Genomic DNA, 25,630 nt, shown 5'->3' with positions numbered 1-25,630 from the left:
TTGTTAGCCAGAGTCCCTTAGTGCTGGCCTGTACTTCAGAGAAGTAGATGCCAAACAAGACCGGTCCCAGGACTGAACCCTGAGGTACTCCACTTGTCTGGAGCTGGATTTTGAGTCAGCTACTTTTACAGTGTGGGTTCTGTCAGTAAGCCAGTTGACAACCCATCGAGTGATGTAGGGATTAATGCCTGGCTTAGTAAGTTTATCTATGATTCCAGAGTGGGGGTGGTGTTGAAGGCCTTGGTGAGGTCCAGATAGGCAGTGTGGACCGCCTTCCCTCGTCCATGGCTCTGGAAACTGATTCGAAGAAGTCAATCAGGTTGAGGAGACAAGATCGGCCCTTTACGAAAACAAACTGGGTGGAGTCCAGTGTTTGAAGGTTGCCAGTGTCTTTGTTTATAAGTTCCATGATAATGCGTTCCATGGCTTTGTAGATCAGGCTCTTCAGACTGATGGGACGATAGTTCCCGGATCCAAGGTGGATCCCCCCTTGTGGAGTGAGATAACTGTAGCTATACGTCACTCATTGGGCACAAAGCCTGAGGTGAGGCTATGATTAAACATGACACTTAGGTGAGGTGCCAGTTCATTTTGTAGTTCATGTAGTACACAGCCTGGGATGTCATCTGGTCCCATGGATGCTGTATTCTTAGCTTTGGAGAGTGCGTTTTTTACCTGTGTGGCCATGATTACCGGAATTTGGCAATCTTTTGATATTGAGATGGGCCCTTTAGGGGGTGAGAGGGGGTGAAGTTGGCACTGAATCGATCTGCCAGGATATTGGCAATATCCTTGGGATCAGTATATTTAATGCCATTCAGTTGTAGCTCAGAGCAGATCTGAGTATTGCCATTTAGATTCTTGACATAACTATAAAATGCCTTTTGGTTTTCCTTGGTATCTTTGGCAATTTTATTTTCGTAACTAGCTTTGGACGATTTTATGATGGATCTCAGCTTCTTACTGAGGCTGATAAGGGAGTATTTTGCATCCTGGGATTTTCATCTTTTCTGCAACAGTTTCTTCCTTTTGTTGTATAGTTTGTTTATGGCAGGGGACCACCAGATTGGCTTCCTTTTTTGAGGAGACTGTCTTGGTTCTATTTGGAATGGCACGATTCATGCACGAGTGGATGTGCTTGTACAGTGCCTTAGTGTAGGATTCAGCAGTCGAACTTTCAGTTCCCGTCTGCATGGGTGTCATGAAGTTTGTCACTTCGGACTTGAGTAGCATGAAGTTAGCTTTAGAGAAGTTTTTTATGGAGGTTTCCCTACTGGGGGGTGGGAATTGGACATCCAGGGTGATTAGCTTATGGTCAGACCTGACCAACGAGGGGGTGACCACTGGTGTAGAGCATTGATCTCCCAGTTGGTAATGACCAGGTCTAGGATATTTGAGCCCCTGGTGGGACTATGGATTAGTTGATCCAGGGGGCTGGAATTTAGGAATTCCAAGAACTGTTGGGCAAAGGTGTTGGTACCCGAGTAGTTTTCCCAATTCATAGCAGGGTAGTTGAAATCACCCAGTATTAGGGTGTTTGGTTGTATCTTAATATTTTCCAGTATGTTTAGAAAGGTGTAGTGAGAATCTTGGGGCATGGTAAGGGATCTGTAGCAAGCTACAATTTGGATTGCAGTCCTACCTAGTGTTAGTTGCACCTGTAGAATTTCAGATGCATTGTGTTGGGCAGCTAGCCTGGACGTGTGAGTTTCCTTGGTGAATATGGACACTTCTCCACCTTTAGTGATTCGGTCCTGGTTTGGTGCCTGAAAAGTGTGGTAAGAGTTGTAGCCTGGTATTGCAGGGGTGTTCTCTGGAGCCTTGAACCAGGTCTCAGTTATTGCACAGATATCGATGTCCTCCATTTTTAGGAGTGCCTCGAGAGAGTGCATTTTGAGATTTAGACTTCTAGCATTGAGTAGCATTACCTTCAGATTTTGCATGGTTATATCTGTTACGGTGGTGGTTTTGTCCTTTGAGCCTTGCCTAAAAAAGGCACTATAGGGGTGACAAGAGCCTTAGCCAGTAACCTGAATCCCAGGGGTGACAGGTGCAGGCCATCTCTGGCAAATTATCATGGTTTGTTGATCATGTCGTCTCAGGTAGACAGATACTGGATCCCCTTTGAATGACACCAGAAACTTAGCCAATTGTTGGTCAATCATTTTGTCCTTATACTGTGGTATCATTCTGGGTGAAGGCAGGATGCTACTCAGGGCTAAGGTCATACCTGCCTGGGCCAGATGATCTGAGAGCACTTCCATGTCTCTTTTCATGTAGTCCAGGGAGGTACATCTCAAGTCATTGACTTCAACATGGACAATGACAGAGTCCTATTTATACTTGCTGTGGAGTGACTTGAGTGTATGCGTGATGTGGCAGATCCTGGCACCCGACAGGCAGCTGACTGTAATTTTCTCCTTGTTCAGCCTGGTGAGTGGGACATCAGTGTGTCTGACTATAGTGTCACCTATGACTAAAGTGTTGGGTACGTTGTCTTGCCTTAGGTGCTGTTGTTGGGTGGCACACTGGTGTTGTGAGCTATGTGACACTTTGGTTGTGATTGGTGTTTGTTTGCATTTCAGCTTTGGAGGTACTTGTTGCTTGGGCAGGTTAATGTTAAGAACCTCCTCATAAATTGGTTTAGTGTTACTATGTGTGGATGTTGGTGGCGTGAGTTTTAAAGGGCTATGTATTGCTTGAGGAGCAAGTACATTATCCAAGTGCAACATCAAAAATAGCACAGCACCACATAAACACCAACTGCCATCAAATACTATGTTTTGTACATATGTATCAAGTCACATCTTTTACAGTTATTCCCCCAGATCACTTAGGGTGGGTTTGGAGACTTTATATATAATTTATCAATTCCATACAATAAAGAATATTAAAAACCTAAAAAACATCTTTATTACATTATATGTTCATAGTTTCATAGGTAGGTACTAGGCTATTGGCCCTAGGACCTGTACAAGCCTAGACAAAAAGGTACTCTGGCTTTCGCCACCCAAGAAAATTATTTTCCTGTACCCCTATCAAGCAGAACCACAGAAGTGATCCCCGGGGTGAATTTCCTATTACCCATCCAATCATCAAGACTTTTCTTGAAGAGTGCTAATGAGGAGCTCTGTTTGACATAGATATGTAGTCTGTTCCAGAGTATGGGAAGTCTCTGGGACAGGAATCTATCCCTCCAGCATGTTCTGTTTATTGTGGTGACAAGGTTTAGGTCCTTAGAGCGTGTAGCTCGGAGGGATTGGGATTTCTTTAAGTGGGGGCATGTCCAACAGCTTAACAAATAATAAATTATTTATTTAATAAAGATTTTTTTTTTCTATGTAATTTGCTCCTACCCTTTTCTAATAATCCCATTTCAAGTTATTTTATCTCTGATACTATATTCACTACTTCTAGTTGGTTTAGACTTTGATTTCTATTTTCTAGTAATTGCTTTTTTGGCAGCCACCATTATTAGACTCGGCAAACAAAGCCTAACTATGTCTAGACAATTCTGACTCTGTATCATAGCTCAAAAAATAACTTCCTTAGTTACACCAATTTGCTCACCCAATATTTCTGACAGAGTAGTCTCCAGGGAATTTTTAAAGTCTGCCAACTCATTACACTCCCAGAAAATATGTTCCTAATTCCATCTTTATTTGCCATCACACCTCCAATATTTGCTATCTACCTTAGAAAAAAAATCTTTTGGAGTCTATTTGGGTTATAACACCTATGTAAACCCTTCTAAGTAAAGATCCGTAAATCTTCAAGACTTTGTTGCATATTTGAGAGAGTTTAGCATGAGATGTGATGGCCAAGTAAGTGCAATTGCAATCACATTAACTTCATAAAGTAATACATGCATGTTCCATTTCAAGGAACCCCCCCCCCCAATTGTTTCTTTGTGAATTGCTTATCCAGTTTCTTCCCAATCCGTTCTAACCTCCTCTGATTCTTATTGTTATGCATTTTTTTAGCCATTTTAACAGCAGTTTCTGTTCTAGATTCTACTAAAAACTCCACCAGTGCTGTTCTTTTGCTTAGGATGACCCCATTTCTTTCTTTGCCTACACTCCGATTTCAGTCCTTGATTTTCTAACGTGCAGTCCAAATAAATTCTTGGCCTCTTCCCATATTACCTCTCCCTCTCTGATTATTTATAAAATGCTGTAATTTGGCTTCACCTTAGGAGGACAGGTGGCATACTACCAGTACTTGTAGTAGGCATAGCTCTCAACCAATCAGGGACAAATCCGGGAAAAATCAGGGACACTTTTAAAGTATTTGTTCTATTAACTTAAGGCATTAACAGAATTAGAGAATGTGAATCAATATACATTTCTTGAAGTAAAATAATTATTTGGCTCTTAATTATTGTCATTATTTATTAAGCATAATTCACCACTTTTCCAAATGGCACCAGTGCTAAAAGGGATTAACAGGGACAAAGCTAAAACTTGTTTCAAAATCAAGGAGAGCTGAGAGAAATGTAGGACACGTATGGTCTGGGGGTACAAAGGGAAGGATTTTTTTTTCTAAAATGTTACCTCACACATACTTCTTAGCAGAGTATCAAAAGGAGAGCGAGCTCTTAATTCAGACAGTTTTAGATCTTCTAAAGCTCCACGTCATACTGTAAGTAATAAAATCATTTTTCTATTAAAAATTATTTATTAAATGCTGTATCCATAACTAGCCATAGAGCATATGTGAGTACAAACATAATAGTGGTATACCGAAATAGTATCTCGATGGTATATTTTCAGTCTGCAAAATCCTTTTTTGAGATCGAAAACGAGTTACGTATCTTACGTATATCAGTTGAAACATATGCATTAGAAAGCTCTCCCGTTTCGCTCCGCCAACCTTTTAGATTATTACCTGCTGCTTATAACATTGGTCATTTTTATGAGCATCGGTGTAATATTTTTTTTGGAAATTGCAACTCGACTCTTCGCGTTGGCACGGTGGTGGACGGGTCAGAATGATTGACAGTGGTTTTGACAACAACCTAAGTCAAAGAATTCATGTAAACCTTGTTTTATATATTTACTTCCAACAGTTGCAGCTCAGTAGTAAATGTACTGAAGACAGTTTGTCTGTTTCTCCCCGACTGTAGGTATCTTAAGTAGAGCGGGTCGGCAACAAAGTAATGCTTTTTTTTCCTCACTCATTACTATGTAGGGTTGCCACCTTTTCAAATGGCCAAAGTGGGACATTTTTGGTACAAACATCAGATTTTACAGGCTGACACATACCCAAGGTCAATACAAAGATTAGAACTTAACTTTTTTGCTTAAATAGAAGCTTATTCTTGTAGCATTTTAGTTGCTTATTCTGTTTCTTATAATATTTAGGTATTTTAGATACAGGATAACTGTCTTATGCAACTATTACATAAAATATAGGAAATAATTTTGTCCTAAAATCTCAGGACATTTGCCATTTTTACAATTTTTGTCAGGACACAACTGCCCAAAGAGGGACTGTCCCTCGCAAAGTGGGACAGGTGGTAACCCTATTACTATGCCATCACCAAATTTAAAACAGCTATAAAGTAACTTAACGTGAATTGTGGGCGTAAACTATACAAGCACTTCGAAGCGCTACAAAAAGTTTCTTGAGGACGTGAGGGGCGGGGACTATAGTGACGTATGGCCAGTTCAGTAACTGATTAAACTGCGTATCGGTGATCAGAATTACTTCGTGCTTGACCTAAATATTGTCATTCCCCCTTATTCTGCGGATCGCTACAGAGTCATCTGCTATGGCTAATAACATTATGTTGTACTGGGGTTCTGGATCTCCTGCTTGTTGGAGAGTACAGGTTGTCTTAGAGGAGAAAAGACTTCAGGGGTACCAGAATAAGTTGCTGTCCTTTGATAAAGAGGAGCCCAAGTCTCCAGAAGTGCTGGCAATAAATCCTAGGGGTCAGGTGAGTACTACCAATGCGAAGTGTTAGAACATCGGTGTATCGTGAGGCCTTTTTTTCTAGTCTGATATTGCAATACAGACATGCATGTATTACATAAATGACACGCGTAGTTACCATGTTGAACTGGTCTGGATCCTTGCTAATCGCGGGAATAAATGACAGTTTCCCTCTGTGTGGTTAAACTTATCTGTGTAAATAACAGAAAACGCATATTTTATCTTTAGTAGATTGTAACAATTGCAGCTGATAAAAGACTTTGCCCCCTTTCAGAGCATGTTATGGAAATCTGCACACAGCACACTTTTCAAACAGTGTATGTCCCCACCTCCCATTTCTAAAGTTGTGCTGCACTTGATTTTGTATTACATGTATTGCATTTAGAATGGAAGTCATATTAATATGACTTTTGCTTCCTAAGGTTACGGAGCTGGAGTGGTTAGGTGTGCATGCCCCAAATTGATAAGACTGAAGCGTGATGTATTTTTTATCCCTACTTACACGTGATTTCTTGCACAACATTATTTAGGTTACTTATACTGGTCACTTCAACAGTAGAACCTATTTACGGTATTGATTTCTTGTGTTTATCTTTTGATATACGTTGTCCTCCCCTTTACATACACTGCCATTAGCGAGAATCCGGTCCTGATATCTAGCTGTAAAATTTAACGTAAGCAGCCCTCATTGATTGAGAGAACATTCTTATTAAAATTTTGGGGGTAGCAGGGCTCACTTGTATTGCAGTTTGTCAAGAGTCCTTTCTAGCATTATAGTTCTAACTTTCATAATTTTCTTTTTCTGTTTAAGAATACACTAAATTGCATGCTGTAAGGCTAGGTCTGAGGAGCAGTGAGCTAGAGTAGAATTAATAAGTTAATATTTCACCTTTATCAGCCTGTCTTGTAATAGACATTGTGCACTACATTGTAACTGAATAATCTGACTAGGCTTGAAGTTTCTCCAGCTGTCTAGTTAAGAAGCACGAGCACCCCCCCCCACTTTATACATGCTGTAACAGGTCAAATATATTGTATTTTATTGCTGTGTATCTAGGTGAATATAGCACTATAACCGGGTAATTTTTAAATAGGAGTGTAGGGTATCTGATTTGCTGAGCAATTTTTTTGTCAGTAGTATTCTGATAAGAGAAGATCAAAATAATTTTGTTACATTGTATTGAACTATAGGATTTGGGGGGGGGGGGTTGTTTACTAAGATAGGGTTCTGATTCCAGTGGACCTTTTTTCAGACCTGGCCTACAACGTCCTTTAACAGTTTACTAAGTTTTAAGTATTTTTTTTAGAATTGTAGGGTTGTCAAATGGGCATCACTTATCTTGTGAGGTGTTGAGTTCACAGACAGGAGGAGTGCTGCAGCACTTTTGGAGGAGGTGAGTGAATGCATTTGATGAGATCCAATTTCTGTTCAGTTTTACTACTATTGCCACATTTGTTTTTGTAGAACACTGTCAGTACTTAAAGCAGAGTCATATTATATGTGTAATCACTTGCAAAGTGACTTAACATGTATAAGCTTTCTGAAGCCACGCAGATTAGCTGTATTGCGTAAGCTGCAGAAACACATAGTCCAAAAGTTGTCGATTTTAGCATGAGATGTGATGGCCAAGTAGAAAAATTACAACCACATTAACCTCAGAAAGTAATATATGTATGTTCAATTTCTAGGAAGCCCTCTTTTCACTAGCCTCAAGCTGTCAATCCTCTTTCCAATGCAACTCAGTGCCTTTACATGTTCATCTGCACTAGGCTGCAGATCTTGATGTGCCTACTTTGGAGAGGTCATAGGAATGTACAAGCCCTGTTAAGAATGTCCGGACAGAGTTGCTACTGGCCATATTCCTGTAACAATTCCCTTACTGCATCAGTATGTGGTAGTATTTCCGTGTCACTGGCCTCCCACCAACACCCATTACGGTACTTTTTAAGGGACTTATGCATTTGCATTTTGAGTCACAAATTGAAAGAAGTGTTTATGTAGACTGAATTATAGTAACTTATTGTTAATTTCAAATGTAAGGCCTCTCTGCATGTCAGCAATTGAGGCAGCTTGAAGACTAAAAGTGTTGCAGTTACCATTTTGTGTGACCATTGATTTTGAAGCCTTCATGCTGCTGGAAACTGTTGAAACACATCTTTGCTGCTACTCAGTTTTGTGGCATCTCAGAAAAGTGTACTGATAATCAGATTCTGGGTGCAACAACATATTGGACTTCCAGATGTCAAAACTGCTTAGTAAAAAGTTTCCACATCTGCTACCCCCACCATTGTCCTGTAATGTGTTGTTCTCTGTTGCCATCTCCAGTTCTAATTTGATGTAGAAGGTCTACAGGCATAGATGACCCTAGGCTGCTGTCATAGCCTTCTCAGGGTAGCTTGTTTGATGATAGGAGGTACTGTTAGCCATTCCAGGAGAAGTAGGGCAGTGGATTTGTAACATATGCCAACATAGCTAGCTGGAATTTTGTAAATAATTAGATATCATTTGTATATCAAACTGATTTGTACAGATGCTTATGGTGAAAATGTATTTGTGAGGTTTGTTTGTGTTAAATGTATCAAAAGTGTGCTCTGCTGGAAGGAAAATAAATGTACATGTATTATTGTAACTGAGTTAAATGTATATGTTGTAACAGCATGTAGTGAAAGTGAAGAGGTTAATCTCAATCCACCTGACTTTGCAAAATATATCTGAAAATAAATTATTTTGTGGGTTAAGCCATAAAGATGTTATCCCACAGTTTTAAATAGAGCCAATGCCACAATTTCTTGGCTAGAGAATAATTGGTAGCTCCTGTAGGAAGACTGAAATAATGGTTTTATGACTTCCAGGAGATCTGAGCAAAGATCTGTCTGTGTGTGCAGTAACACATAAGTACTAAAATCCTGTCAGCTTCTAGTGTTGGTGATAGCATGGGAAACAGTCAGATAATGAGATGTGTGTGATCATTCTGTAAGCTAAAAATAATAATTAGATATTTTAGGACTTTGCTTTCAGCATTCTGTATTGTCTTGTATCTAACAAGGGCCACTCACCCAAATCATCTTGAATTACTATATTCAGTAAGTAGAAAGAGCAACCCTTTTAGTCAATCAGGAGTAGATAATGAGATTAACTAAGGACTGTTTTTCTGTAACTGTGGGGAAACTTTCCATTGGTGTTATTTTTAATATTCCCTGTGATTGAAATTCTTGTGTTTAATGTAAATAGACATTTAGCATTTTTTTTGTTCTTTTATTATTAAATATATTTAAAGTTTTCATTGTGTTTGGTCCTTTTTAGAAATATTTAAGTTTTGAGATTATTTGCACATATTTATTTGGTGATAACTCTGGCCACTCCTGAAAGCCTTGCTGTTTGGTTAACTTTGTATCAGTATTAATTTCACTCCATAAAATTGGGTACCCTTGCAAGAGCCTTAGGTAGTTGGCTTTGTACTGCCTGGTGGCAGTGATAACTACCTTATAGTCTGGGCAGAAGGGGGCATAGCTAGTAAACCTGAGCCATCCTTTCCCAGGCGTGTTTTTGTGTGTGTGTGTGTGTGGAGCAGGGATATGAAGCACTGATTTCACAGAGACAGAGTAGAGGAGGACTTGGCTTGGGCACTCTGCTGAGGACTTAACTCAGAAGCTGTGCCAGTGGGAGTCTTATTCTGGACCTGGAGAGAGACAGACAAATCAAGACCATGGGCTGACTGTGTTCCCTTTGTGCTCTTAAAGGAAATTGTGCTTTTATGCAGAGAGGTCTGTGTCTGGAAGTACTGAGTGTATCCATTTGTATTCTAAATGAAAGTCCCGATTACGAGCCCAGACTGGAACATTACATATTAGTGAGCAGTGATGTGGATTTTGAACCTCTGTAGCCTGTAAGCAGTTGTCACTAAAAGTGGGCATGCTCTCAGCAGCCACAAGGTAGACATTCAGAGTTTCATATCACAGCCATTTTATTCATTTATTTTTTTAGTTTAGTTTAGTCAGGGAGAGCAGGCAAAAATGTCATCAGGGGATTATGGCAAGCTGACAAAGAATCAGTTGGCCAAGGTGTACGAAGCCAAGGGACTGGTGTATGCCAACCTGACTAAAGAGGAAAGGACCAGTCTGGTGATGAGAATCTACAGCCCTCAGAAACAGGATAGTTCAACTTTTCCTCAGAGGACTTAAAAATCCATCTGGAGTTAGAGACTTAAACTGGAGGCCAGCGTTTGGAGCTAGAATCATCAGAGAGACTGCTGCATTTGGAGGCTGAAGAAAATGAGAAACTGCAAAGTTTGGATGTGAAGAAAAAGAGAGACTGCATTTTTTTGAGGCCGAAGAAAAGGAGAAGCAGCTTCAACATGAGGCGGAGATGCTGATACTTCAGCAGGGTCAATGAGATAATGCAGAATGGAATAACTGAACCCCAGAAGCAACAATGGTCAGTAAATTTTTTTCCACAATTTACAGAGGATGATAATTTTGATAGTTGTAATCACATATTTGAAAGGGTATGTAAACGGTATAATGTTGACCAAGGGATCTGGGTACAGTTCCTAACCCCCTAACTCTATGGTAAAGTTGTAACTGCTGTTTCTAAATTATCTGATTTTGATTGTCTAAACTATGAAAAAGTCAAGACATGTTTGCTTGAATGTTTTAAGTTAACACCTACAGCTTACAGAAAAAAAGATTTTGTGAGCATAGACGCAAGGCAGATGAAAGTGTGTGTGATTATATTGCAGAATTAAGCACTTATTTTCATAGGTGGGTGAGTGGCTGTTAGGTCACCAATTTTGAGGGGCTGGCAGACCTTTTGGTGAGGGAACAGTCCCTTAGCACTTTGCCAGAGGACATGACAACTTCATCCAAGAGCTACAAAGTGTCAACTGGGCCCCCATTAAACAATTAGCCCTAGACAAAGCCGTTGAACATTTCAACTCAACCTTCCTAAACATCCTAAACCATCATGCACCTTCCCAAACCATTAGAATAAAAACTAGCTCTGCCCCATGGCTCACCAAAGACACCAAAATTAAAATGAAATACAGACAAAGCTTGGACACAGTATCAGAGAAATAAAACTTTATGTCTTAGACAAAACTATCTAGAACTCCAAAACAAAACCAACAAGCAAATCAAACTAGACAAAGCCAATTGCTACAAAAACATGCAGGAAAAACATGCTCATAACCCCCAGAAATTTTTGGGCCACATTAAATAGTATACTCCGCCCAGGAAAAACCAGCACCCCATCCCTAGTGCTACCTAGCAATCTTGAAGACATTCCCACATAATTCAACAAATTCTTTGCCAAAACCGTCCAAACCCTGGCCAATGCCCAATACAGTGCTAGTAGTCCCACACCGACAAATAGCCCCTCCCTTCTCAACACTCAACCCAACATCTCAACTTTCAAACTCCACCCCGCGTCCACCAGGGTAATTTCTAAGCTCCTCAAAAAAACTAAAACCAACCACACTAGCAGCCAATAAGCTTCCAGCAGACTTCCTTCAGATATCAGCTGATGCCATGGCCTACCCAGTTTCTATTCTCATAAACGGATCACTGCTGGAAAACAAAGTACCCACCTCCTGGAAAACTTCACACAGCATTCCACTACACAAAGGGGGAAACTCCTTAGAGCTGACCAATTATCATCCAATTGCAATCCTATCACCTCTGTCCAAAATATTAGAAAGAGTGGTTCACACTCAACTAATGCAACACCTCAAAGATAACAACCTTTTCTCTGCTTCACAACATGGCTTTAGACCATCTCACAGCACCTCTACAGCCCTCTTATCATTCACGGATATAGTTCACCACCACAGAAACAATGGTCTGTTTGTATCCTCCATATTCTTAGACTTCTCAAAAGCCTTTGATATGGTTAACCACAGCATTCTTCTCAATTCTCTATCTAGCATAAACATAAGCCCCTCCTCTATTGCTTGGTTTAACAGCTACCTATCTGGCCGTCAACAAATGGTTCTCTGGAAAGACCAATTATCCCCCCTATTGCCAGTTACCATAGGAGTCCCTCAAGGGTCTATTCTGTATCCCTTACTGCTCTCCTTATATACTAACCACATCACTTTATCCTCACCCTCTGTGTCAGTAGTACAGTATGCAGATGACACCACCCTTATTTGCGTGGCCTCCACACTACATTAACTTCAATCCTTAACCCAAAACTACTTCACCCTCGCAGAAACATGTTTCACCAATATCAGACTTCTTCTCAATCCCCCCAAAAAACTAACTTATTATATTTGGCCCAGGAAAATCACCACCCCTTAGTGATAGCATCTCCATCAAATCCAAAGACAGCACTCAAATCAGCCCTACCACACACACAAAACTGCTAGGTTTTGAAATAGACAACAATCTTAAATTCAACATCCACATTGCTCAAACCATCAAGAAGGTTAACAAAAAACTTGGACTCCTTTATAGGAATAAAAACTTTATTACTAATAACACCAAAGCAACCACTGCAAGGACCCATCTCCTATCCATCCTTTTGTATGCCTCTCCCATCTTAACTAATCTCCAGCAAACCGACCTAAATAAAATGGAATCTTGTTACAACAAAATCGCTAAATTTGATACCGAATCTCCTTATAGGTCCCATCACTGTCTGTCACTTAAGCAAGTCAACTGGTTGGAGCTACCTCATATGCTACTACTCAACCAACTATCTACTGCTCACAAACTCTACTACTTTCCCAACCTAACCCTTGCACTACAGGAACTCATACAACCACACATGCCCACTAGAACTCTTAAATCCAGCAACCAAAACCTCATAATAGTCATCAAGCATAGAAATGATGCTGGTAAATCCCTTTTTGCCAGCACCATTGCCAAAAAATGGAACACCCTACCAAGCCATACAGCCTCTACCACCTCCACTACTCAGTTTAAAAAACTCCTGAAAAAACTTTTTCAGAATAATTGGCTATGCTCATGCCATTCACCAGCCTAACCCTTAAAAATGTAACTGTACCCCAACTACTCTCAGACAGTCTGTTTCATGAATACATAATACTGCCTCTTTTTAGGTCTTTTCATACTCTATACCTCAATGTTTGACTTTTGTTTGAACTGTTAATTTAATGTAGTCCATACTGTATACATCATCTCCTTGTGTGTATGCAATGAAAGCTCTCATAACATGAAACGAATGTTCCATGTAGTTTCCTGTTATTCTATGTATGTGTTGTTTGGAGCTTATCTCCCCGGGCCTCCGCTGAAAGTGGACCTGTGTCCAGTCGGACTTTCCTGGTTAGCAAATGTAAAATAAATTAAATAAAAAATGAGAATCTAGTTGGCAGACCGAGAGTGCAACTCTGCAGATGAGTTGAGGAAAAAGGGGGATTTCTACTTAGCAAGCAAGGCATCACTGCACAGGAAGGGGATACCAAGTGCTGCACATGGATATAAGGGAACCCATGTTGGGCAGCCTAAACTGCCCCAACAGAGTTGGCCAGTAACAGGGGATGCCGCTTGTTCAGGTATGTGGTCAGAATCAATGGTTAAATGTTTTAAATGTAACCAGTGGGGCCATGTAGCATATAGATGTCCACAGAGGCAAGGTGGGGAACAAAAGGTGGGGAACCAGCAAGTAGGAATAACAGTATGCCAGTGGTAAGTTGTCTGGGGACAACTTTGGTACCAAACTATCACGAGGTTATATCCCATCTTGGTGGATGGAAAACAGGCCACAGCTAAAAGAGACACAGTCTCTGACATAACCATTGTAAAGCCTGCAGTGGTTAAAGAGGAACAGTACTTGCTTGGGCAGTCCACTCCAGTCAGAGCTTTAGGAGGAACCCCATTCCAAATGCCTTTGGTCAGGGCTCACCTTGACTGGGAGGGCAAAAAAGGAAGCAAACAAGTAGGTGCGTTTGAGGATATCCCTACAGATGTCTTGATAGGGAATGGTTTTGATAATGCAGTACCTTGTGTGTATGCAGTTACATGCAGTCAGGCTTTGAGACAGGCATGTGGGTCTGATAGTCTGGGGGGGGTGACCCAGACAGATCCCACAGTTGATGCTAGGACTGGTGAAGTGGGTGTTTCAGGGAGGGAGCTACCCTGTAGCAGTAAGCCTGAAGGCAAGCCACAGGTGCTGGAAAGTACTGGCGTTCCCTTGGACAGAGTGACTGCAATGGCAGAGGTGAGTGGTAGTACCCAGGCTGACAATGAGCCACCTCTGTCAGAGAACACCAGGCTTCCTGTGGAAAGGGAGCTGGAAAGGGTCACACAGAGAGAGCTGAGATAGACTCAGCTCTTGGACCCTACACTAAGAGGCTTGAGGGAGGTAGCTAGGGAGGCACCAGATTCTCAAGGAGAAGGGGATCCGTATACTGGAACAAAGGGTTATTGTATAGAGAGTGGACTCCTAAGGGAGGGCTAGAGGTTGAGGTAATACAGCAGATGGCAGTGCCTAGAGCCTATCATCTGGCACTTCTAGCCATAGTCCATGACATTCCTTTTGCAGGTCATATGGGCATAAAGTGTAAATGGAGATGTATTATGCAGAACTTGTATTGGCCTGGGACTGCCAGGGATGTAACAGGGTATTGCAGGATTTGTGAGAAGTTCCAAAAAGTAGGCAAGGCAGGAGACAAGGTCAAAGCTCCTTTGATGCCTTTGCCTTTGATTGAGGAGCCATTTCAGGGGGTAGCTATGGATATTGGGGGGGGGCCTCTGAGTACCCCAAGTTCCACAGGGAAGAACTATATCCTGGTGGTAGTAGATTATGCTACTAGATACCTTGAGGCAGTGGCTCTGCCCTCCAAGGCAGAGAAGGTGGCAAATGTTTTGGTAGAGATTTTTAGCAGGCTAGGCTTCCCGAGAGAAATACTGACTGACAGGTGCCAGTTTCATGTTAGACCTGATGGCTTGTCTGTGGGAACGCTGTAGGGTGAAGCACCTAAAGACCACCCCCTACCACTCCCAGATTAATGGTCTTGTAGAGGGGTTAAATTCTACACTAAAGACCATGCTACGGACATTTGAACACCAGTTTCAGAGAGAGTGGGACAAATATTTACCCCATCTGTTTGCATACAGACAGGTACTCCAGGAATCCACAGGGTTTTCACCCTTTGAGTTGCTGTATGGGCATAGGGTGAGGGGGCCTTTAGATTTGACTTGTGAGAAGTGGGATGGTGAGCCTGAGGAGTGGGATGGTGAGTGTGAATCCCACAAGGGGTCTATTGTGGCATATGTCCTAAACCTCAGGACAAGGCTTAGGGAGCCCGTGGGCTTGACCCAGGAGAACCTGGCAGGAGCCCAATAGCAGAAAAAGGTCTGGTATGACAGGAATGCTCAAGCTCAAGACTATGCTATGGGACACCAGGTTATTGTTGTCATTCCTGTCAGACAGCATAAGCTGCAGGCAGCTTGGGGGAACCCTTCAAAGTGGTAAGGAAGATCAGTGATGTCAATTACATGGTAGAAGTGTTAGGTAGGAGGCAGGGACACAAACTGTAACATGTTAACATGATGAAACCTTACCATGATAGGGAGGCCCTGGAGCTGATTATTTGCAGTAGCTGACAGGAGGAGTCTGAGTGGGATCTATGGCTACATTCAGCCAGCCAGCAAAATGCCAAGTTACTAAGGTGAATCCTAAGGTTAATTGCATATGGCATGACAGTGCAGTACTGTAGTGGGGTCAACAATGCCAATGCAAACTGGTTTCAAGACATGGTATGGGTTAATGTATTCCCAGACAGGCTTATTCCTCTTAAGCAATGTTTCTCCAGGGTCACTTGAGAAACTAGCTTCAGTCTTCAAAGGGGGGGGGTGATAATATCAGGTATTGCCAGCTATGTCAGGAGAATTAGGGCAGTGGGTGTGCAACATATGCCAGCATAGCTAGCTGGAGTTCTGTAAAGAGTTGTATGTCATTTCTATATCATACTGATTTGTATGGTGCTGGTGTTGAAAAATGTATTTGTAAAGTTGCTTGTGTTAACAATGTACCAACAGTGTGTCCTGTTGAGCAAAAAATAATTATACATGTATGTCAGACTGTATTGTAACTGTTGGGGTTAAAATATGGTAACAGAGGATAATGGAAGAGAAAATATTAATCTCAGTCCAGTTAACTTTGAAAAATAGTTTGAAATTAAATTGCCTGGAAGGCCATAATGATTATATCTTACAGTTTTGATTGCAGCCAGAGACAAAATGTCTGTGAAAACAGGGACTAGGAATCTTGCTGTACTGTGCTTAGCAGTGAACTAATTGCTACCCTGGAAGGGTGGAAGTGTTGAAACGGTTTTATGGCTTCCAAATGCTATAACACATCTTAGTAGAGCTCTAGGTGTATGTATGGTAACACATATGTGCAAGATTCTGATTCAGTTTCTAGTAAAGGGGGGTAGTTTTGGAACCAAAAGTCAGATGACCAGTTGTATGTGATGCCATTCTGTAATCCACTTCAAAAGCTATGTTTTAATACTAAATGAGACTGAAGTCTTGGGGCAGTCTGTGTTTGTAACCTGACATAGGATAACTCATTTACTTAATCTTGCATTGCTTTAGTAAGTAACCATGGGACAGTAATTCCTTAGATCAGTCAGGAAAATGTAGTGAGATTAGTTAAGTATTGTTTTTCTGTAAGTGTGTGAACCTGTCTACCTGTGTTATTTATAATATATACTGTGATTGAAACTCTGGGGTTTATTGCAAGTAGATAGTTATTATTTTCGTGTTCTTTTATTATTTATCATTAAATATATTTAGATTTCCAATTGTGGCTGGTCGTTTAGAGAATATTCTAATCTTTGAGAGTACTTATATTTATTTGGTGACACTGTCGCCACTTCTAATAGCCTTGTCACATTGGTCAAAATACTAACATTTGTACTGGTATTAATTTCACTCAGTATGATTGGATAAATTTGTAAGAGCCTTAGAGTAGCTGGCTTGGGAGTGTCAGGTGGCAGTAACTACCTTATAGTCTGGGCAGAGGGGCATAGCTATTAAATCTGTGCTAGCCTTTCCCAGCTGCGTGCACGTGTGTGTGTGTGTGTGTGTGTGTGCAAATCAAATCTCAGTGTGTTTGTGTCAGCTACTTGGAGCAGGGACACAGAGCACTGGTTTTACAGAGAGAGTGGTGGAGGACTTGGCTTGGACACTCAACTGAGGATTCAACTCTACAGCTGTGCCAGTGGGGAGTATTATTTGGGCCTGGAGAGAGAGGGGGGAAATCCCAGCCCCCAGACTGTGTGTGTTTCCTGAGTGCTGTTAAGGGTAATTGTGCTTGTTGCAGAGAGCTGCATCTAGAAATACTGTTTATCTAGCTTTGTTCCAAGTGAATGTCCCTCACCGGTGTCAGTCGTGAGGATTCAAGCTCCTTGAGTGGTGGATTCGACAGTTTGCTCTCACCAAAGCCAGACCAGCCTCGGACATGGGGTTGGGGGGCATCTCTTGGTCACCTGAAAGTACAGGGTCCTTGGCCTCCCCATATCAACATCAAAAGGATAAGGGCTCTGATTCTGGCCCTTCAGGATATTGCCAGGTGTACACAGATGACATTACAGTGATGTGGTGTGCCAACAAGCAGGGCAGGAAGAAATCTTACCCCCTCTGCTGGATTACACTTCAGGCTTGGGAAATGGATCTCAGTTATCACTTAACTCTTCAAGCAGTGTACGTTCCTTCAGAGTACAATATTGTGGCAGACTCTCTGTGGAGGTCCAAAACACAGGCTCGAGAATGGTTGATTCACAGAGCCATGTTTGTGGACGTTGTCCACTGGTGGGGTATTCCTCAGGTAGCTCTTTTGTCTTTTCCTTGGAAGGGGAGGTTTCTTTGTGCTTTCCCTCCTCTTCCTCTACTTCCAAGAGTCTTCCAGAAGATTCAGTTGGACTCCCCAAAAGTCTTGCTAGTGATTCCTTTTTGGCCGAGACAGCACTGGTTCCCCTTCGTAATGTGTTTGACTTGGGGCAGTCAAGTTATTTCACTGGATGGATCTCCTCACACAGGACAAGAGGTTTCTCATTCATCACCACTTGTCTACTCTGCATCTGACATTGTGGGTGATAGGGTTTTAATCACTTTCAGGCACCTATTTTTTGAGTATATGCTCATTGTTTTACAGGAGGCAAAGAAACTCTCAACCAGAAAATCATATTTGTCCAAATGGAAGAGATTTTCAGTTTGGTGCCATGCTCATAGCCAGGCCCCTTTTTCAGTTGGGGTCCCTCTGGTCCTCTTATTTGTGTGAGTTGCTCCACTATGGCTTGGCCTATTCTTCTGTGAAGGCCCATTTGTCAGTCATTTCTGCTCATCTGTCCTTGAATCCTCCTTTGACTTCTTATTTTGAGGTCAAACAATTTCTTAATGGTATCCTGCATATTAGGACTCCAAGAAAGCATCCTCCTCCTCCTTGGAACCTTAATTTTGTTTTGGAAAAATTGACTCTGGCTCCTTTTGAGCCTGTAGATTCTGCTCCTTTGCAAAATTCTACCAGGAAGACTGTTTTGTTGCTGGCCCTTACTTCTTATCGGAGGGTTTCTGAGCTCCAGGCCCTTAAGGCCATTCCTCCTTTTTTGTTTTTTCACAGGGACAGTGTGTCCCTTTGTATTAATCCTTCTTTTTTACCCAAGGTGGTGAATGAGTTGTCCTTGAAGCAGTCAGTAAAACTCCCTTCCTTTTTCCCTTCTCCTCAGTGTCCTACATGCTTTGGATGAGACAGCTCAGGTACTTTTTGGATAAAACTAGGACTGCTCATAAGTCTGATCAGTTTATTTGTTTCCTTTTATCCCACGTCTTTGGGGTTGGCTGTTTCTAAGCAAGCCATTTCCTTCTGGATATCTAATGCCATTTCCTTTAGTCATTCTTTTCATGGCAAATCCGTGTCTGCTTTTTTAGAGCTCATTCCACTAGGGGTATTGCCTCTTCTGGTGCCTTCTTCAAGGGGTTGGACACCAACTCCATCATTGAACCTGCTAATTGTTCTTCACTGCATACTTTTACTCTTACTTTAAGTTGGATATTGTTTCTAGGGCCAGAGCAGGTTTTGCTGAAACCATTCTGTGTGGGTTTGTTGAGGGCTCTTCTCAGTCTTCCACCTCCCATTCTGTTTCTTGAACGTTCTTTGCTCTCCCTTCTATAGCGAATACTGCAACAGAGATGTAGGACATGGTACAGTTGTATAAAATCTTACCATAACAGTTGATGCCTTTATTTTCACTGCTGCAGTATTCTCTCCCTCCAGCCCCCTCTTGTTTATTCTGCATTTTTTCCTTCTGTATGTGCATGGACTCTCTCTTGTCCTATGATGACTGTTCTCTTCTGCGGCAAATCAGTTCTGGGTAGTTGTGTCTGTACGTCCCTTCTTTGCCCTACTTTCTGTGTGGGGAGCATAAATGTGACAAACGGTGCAAACAAGATATCATTTAAACTTATTTATACTGGCCAAGTGATAGGCTGCCCAAGGTGGGACATCCCTTCTGTATCGAATACTGCAGCACTGAAGAGAAGGACATGTACTGTTACGGTAAAATTTTACACAACTGTACTTTTCAGGTTCTTTTGCAGTGAGCAAAGATTTCATTTCATTTGTTGCATTTTTTTCTAGCTGCACTGCTGTTGTAAAAGTTAAGGAGAAAAGGACCTTTCAGAAGCCTTTTGAAGACAACCATATCCATGTGAGAATTTGGGTACCTTGGCGCCAGAATAGACAAGGAAAGGGATCTCAATCCCTTTGGAGTGGTCCCAAAGCAACATTTTTATCCAAGTATTTTCACGAGAATGTTCACTTATTTCAATGTCTGTTCAGTGCAAGTGTGCTTATATCTTAAGTATAGTGGTGCTGCAGTAGCGTTGTCGCCTCACAGTATGACGTCCTGTTCGATTCTTAGCTAGAGCTTCTTCTGTGTGGAGACATGCGTGAATGTGCGTACCTTTGTTGAAGGTTGTGCGTCAAAGCTGGCAACTCGCACGTAAAAATCTACTGCCAGTCATCAGCGGACCGGAGTTCCACTGTGGCGACCCCTAACTGGGAAAAGCCGAAAGACACAAACAAAACAGTTGCACAAAGCAAGTGGTCAATACTACTTACAAAGGAGTTTCTCTTCCAGTACCCACATTTTTGTTTTTGCATCATCTTCAAGAGGTTCAACAACAAGATCCAACAGTTTTGCTTTTGTCTCATTTCCAATGACATTAAAAGTACATGTTGTTTGATAGCTAAGGTTGCAGGGCAGCAATCTTCCCTTAAACGATTGACCAAGTCCAGGTGGCTGCATTAAAGTGGTCTTCACACCTCAATTCTCTAACATGTATGGAATGTATGAACAGCATGTTTATGATTAGGAATGGCATATAGTAGTAATGTTTATGTTTAGAATTGGGAACACCATATGCCAATGGTGCTTAGTGAAGCACAGAGCAATAGAAAAGTTAAAAAATAGAAGCATAGTAGCCTTCCCACCATAACACCCATATTTGGGCAGTATCAAAAGTTGGCTGTTTCCAAATTAAGTGTTAAATTTTCCAGCACTTCTTCAGTAATGGTTAGAGGATGATTGCAACAACTAAGGTGTGATGCAGGTTTTCTGACGCATACGTTGCAAGCATTATAAATTGTGTAAGTTAATGGACATTATAGGAAATTTATTCAAAATTAAGTCTGACAGCCAGAGATGTATTGGTGGGAGCTTCCACCTGGGTAGTCCTGCACACAGTAACAATGTTCCAATTCCCCCCTACATCTATTCCAGTCATGAGTGAATTTTTATGAACAAAGAGCATGGTGTGAACTGTACATAATTCCTGATTCTTAACTTTTAGACATTTATTTTTCAGTAATTAAGATTTTAATGAGTTTTGAAGACATTATAATCTGGAGTGTGCATCTGTGGGACAACAAATGCATTTCTGTCCTTTAGTGTATTATATATATATATATATATATATATATATATATATATATATATATATACTAAATTCCAGAAGGTAATTTTAATTTCCAGATTTGCAAGTGGTCTGATTTTAGGGGCGGTGCTTAAGTTTTTGCTTCTAATGTATTTCACTGTAACAGAAGTGATACCCAGTTGTGTGAGATAAGCAACTCTGATTATACACATATATATATATATATATATATATAAATATATATATAATAAATATATATATAATATATATATTATATATATAATAAACCTGAAACCTGGTTCAAGGCTCCTGAGAGCACCCCGGCACTATTAGGTTTTACCTCATATCATGCATTCCAGCCCCAAAACCCGGACCACACCACAAAAGGAGGGGGTGTATCCATATTCATAAAGGATACCCACACCCCCAGGTTGGTGGCAACGCACGAAGCTTCGGAAACCATCCAGGTGCAACTAACCATAGGCAAAACTGCTCTACAAATTGTAGCATGCTACAGGCCACCCTCTCAAACTCAGGAACCCCACACAGCCTTCCTGAAGACACTGGAGGGTATAAATGTATCTCCAAACACCATCATATTGGGTGACTTCAACTACCCGAATATAGACTGGGAACATTACTCAAGCCCTAACTTTCTAGCCCAACGGTTCCTGGAGTTCATAAATTCAAATGCCATGGAACAGCTAGTCACTGTTCCCACGAGAGGAGAAAATATACTAGATCTCATTATCACAAACATGGGGACAAAATGCTCCACACGGAAGTATATCCCTCATTGGTGAGATCTGATCATAAACTAATCTCACTGGAAATCCACATCCGCCCCACCACAAACAAAAGACCACAGTGAAGAACTTCTCTAAAGCAAACTTCACACTACTCAAGACTGGTGTGGTATCCTTCAAGGCCCCTGAGACAGTGGAAACCACAACCCAAGCTGCGGAAGCCCTTACAAATGCCTTCTATGAACACCTTCAGGACTGCATGGATCAGGCAATCCCAAATAAAACCAAGACTCTTTCCACAAAGGGCAAACGTCCAGTCTGGTGGACCCCAGCCATTAACAAACTTTACAATAAGAGGAGAAAGCTATTACATGATAGAACAAAATCCATAAAAGGGAAGTCACCCCTGATCATTATTAGTAAAAAATACGAGCACTCATAAAATCAACTAAGGCCAATTTTGAGAGAAAAATTGCCATGGATTCAAAGGACAATCATAAGGCCTTTTTCAGCTATGTTAGGAACCTGGGTGGAAACTCCCAGATATGCTCAGAATTAGTCCAAAATGATACAAAAATCACTGAACCCACAGACATTGCCAACATACTGGCAGACAGGTTCAGTGCAAACTTCACCCCTCTCCCCTAAAGGAGAGATAACTATCCCAGCGGAGTGTAGCCTCCCAGACATCTCAAATGCGCAGGTGAAAGCTCTCTCTAAAGCTAAAAACACAGCATCAATGGGACCGGATGGTGTCCCCGGCTGTGTGCTACACGAGCTAAATGAGGAATTAAACCCTCACATAAGGCAGCTGTTTAATCTCAGCCTTACCACAGGATACGTGCCCAAGGAGTGGCGTACGGCAACTGTGGTCCCACTCCACAAAGGCGGTGCCTCTACGGACCCTGGTAATTACCGCCCCATAAGCTTAACAAGTCTAGTCTGCAAAGCTATGGAGGGGATCATAATGGAGCTCATAAACAAAGATATAGGGGACTTGCAGATATTGGACCCGACCCAGTTTGGCTTCGTCAAGGGAAGATCATGCCTTTTGAACTTGGTCGACTTCTTCGAAACAGTCACCAAGGCCATTGATGAGGGAAAGGCAGTCCATACAGCCTACCTTGACCTTGCAAAGGCTTTCGACACAATACCCCACTCGGGTATTTTAGAAAAACTTACCAGCTTAAATGTAAACCCATATGTCACAAGATGGGTTGCAAACTGGCTTAAGGACAGAACCCACAGGGTTAGAGTTGCTGGCGCTATGTCAGACTCCAAGCTGGTCACAAGTGGTGTCCCACAGGGCTCGGTCCTTGGCCCCTATTGTTCGGCATCTACTTCTCAGAAGTACAGGCCAACATGGGAGGACTTTGGCTGACAAAGTTTGCAGACGACTGCAAACTGGGCGCCATAGTGGAAAGTGCATCGGACACGGATATCCTTCAGAAGGGACTCACAGAAACAGATAGCTGGTGCCGGAGCCATGGCCTGAAGTTAAACGCCAAAAAATGTATAGTCATACCCTTTGGGAAAAACAAGGTAACCCCAAGCTACCATATAGGTGGCAATCCACTAAGCACAGAAGAGGTTATCAGGGACCTGGGGACCCAGGTTGACAGTGGCCTTTCTTTTGACACTCACGTTGCTAAAGTGGTTAGAAAGACCTTCTACATTGCCCACCTGATCATGAAGGATTCACATCCAGATCTAGTGAGGTCATTGTTCCCCTGTACTCTTCACTTATCAGACCAATGATCGAGTACAATGCCCCATTCGGGATGTATCTCGCCCGACATCTGCAGCAATTGGAGAGACCCCAAAAGTTTCTCACCAAAAGGATAAAGGGACTCCAAAATCTGTCATATGCTGCCAGATTGAAGAAACTCCAGCTCTATTCAGTCGCATACCGTCTGCTCAGAGGTGACATGTGCCTGACATACAAGGCCATGTCCAACCCAGAATTAATGGACATGCTCCACCTCAAAAAATCCAAATCCACCAAAACCACTAGAGCAAGTGACTTAAACCTTAGCACGGATATAAATAGGACGTGCTGGAGGGATAGATTTATCACTCAGAGTCTCCCTATGCTGTGGAATAGAGTCCCGGTCCATGTGAGGCAGAGCACCTCGCTGGCTCTGTTCAAGAGAAATCTTGACCTGTGGATGGGAGATCGTAGGTTTACCCCGGGAATCATCTCTGTGTCACTGCTGGACAGAGGCACAACAAACTAATGGGTACAGTATTTTTTCATATAAGGGGTGGCGTAAGCCACAAAAAATTCGGGCTAGGCTTATAAATGCCTTGGGGCAGATAGCCTAGTATAAACCTATGAACCTATATATATATAATATATATATGTATAATATATATAATATACATATATATATATATATATATAATATATATATGTATAATATATATAATATACATATATATATATATATATATATATATATATATATATATATATATATATATATATATATATATATATATATATATATATATATATATATACATATATATATAATATATATAATATGTGTATATATATATATATATATAATATATATATATATATATATATATATTTATATTCACTTCAGAAGCTCGAAATACTGAAATCTTGAATTTTAGTATCTCGAGCCCAAAAAGTGGAATATACAAAACAACGAAATGATGTGAAGATTACTGATCCTACAGACATTGCCAACATACTGGCTGACAGGTTCAGTGCAAACTTCTCCCTCCCCCAAAAGGAGAGATATCTATACCAACGATTGCAGCCCCCAAACATCTCCAGCCCAAGTGAGAACTGCTCTCTCCAAAGCAAAAACACAGCATCCATGGGACCTGATGGTGTCCCCGGCTGTGTGCTCCACGAACTCAATGAGGAATTAAACCCACAGCTAGGACAGCTGTTTAATCAAAGTCTTACCTCTGGATACGCATCCAGGAGTGGCACACTGCAACTGTGGTCCCACTTCACAAAGGCGGTGCCTCCACCGACCCTGGAAATTACCGCCCATTAGCTTGACAAGCCTTATCTGCAAAGCCATGGAGAGGATCATAATGGACCTCATAAATAAAGACATAGGGAATTTGCAGACTTTGGATCCAACCCAGTTTGGCTTTGTCAAAGGCAGATCATGCCTTTTAAACTTGGTTGACTTCTTGAAACAGTCACCAAAGCCATTGACGAGGAAAGGCAGTCCATACAGCCTACCTCGATCTGGCTAAGGCCTTCGATACAATACCCCACTTGGGTATCATTGAAAAACTCATCAGCTTAAATGTTAACCCATACATCACAAGATGGGTTGCAAACTGGCTGAGTGACAGAACCCACAGGGTCAGAGTTGCTGGCGCCATGTCAGACTCAAAGCCTGTCACAAGTGGTGTCCCACAGGGCTCAGTCATGGGCCCACTCTTGTTTGGCATCTACTTTTCCAGTACAAGCAAACACAGGAGGGTTATGGCTGACAAAGTTTGCAGATGACTGCAAACTGGGCCATAGTAGAAAACACATCTGACACAGATATCCTTCAGAAGGGTCTCACAGAAACGGATAACTGGTGCCAGAGCCACGGCCAGTTAAATGCCAAAAATGCATAGTCATACCCTTTGGGAAAAACAAGGTTACCCCTAGCTACCAAATAGGTGGCAATCCACTGAGCACAGAAGAAGTTATCAGGGACCTGGGGACCCAGGTTGATAGTAGTCTGTCATTCGACACCCATGTAGCTAAAGTAGTTAGGAAGACCTTCTACATTGCCCACCTTATCATGAAGGGATTCTCATCTAGATCAAGGGAGGTCATAGTCTCCCTTTACTCATCACTCATCAGACCAATGATTGAGTACAATGCCCCATTCGGAATGTATCTGACCCGACACTTGCAGCAGCTGGAGAGGCCACAAAAGTTCCTCACCAAAAGGATAAAGGGTCTCAAAATCTGTCCTATGCTGCCCGACTGAAAGAACTCCAGCTCTATTCAGTCGCTACCGCTTGCTCAGAGCTGACCTTTGCCTAACATACAA

The 25,630-nt window shown here is 41.7% G+C and overlaps 1 protein-coding gene across 1 annotated transcript in view; it reads left to right on the top strand.

The window, feature by feature from the left end:
• Positions 1-5,652: 5,652 nt before the first annotated feature.
• Positions 5,653-25,630, top strand: part of LOC122796286 (glutathione S-transferase A-like) — a gene marked incomplete in the record, with an annotated part of 163,213 nt that continues 143,235 nt past the window's right edge. Inside the window, 1 exon segment of the mRNA XM_044064644.1 lies at positions 5,653-5,941. Within this exon segment, the coding sequence (XP_043920579.1) occupies positions 5,774-5,941 (168 nt within the window).

The sequence above is a fragment of the Protopterus annectens genome, chromosome 3.part0 (genome assembly GCF_019279795.1).
Source record: "Protopterus annectens isolate FY-2018-M chromosome 3.part0, PAN1.0, whole genome shotgun sequence".
NCBI classification, from domain to species: domain Eukaryota; kingdom Metazoa; phylum Chordata; order Ceratodontiformes; family Protopteridae; genus Protopterus; species Protopterus annectens.
The sequence above is the reverse complement of the archived record's forward strand: the minus strand, read 5'-3'. Positions and strand labels throughout refer to the sequence as shown.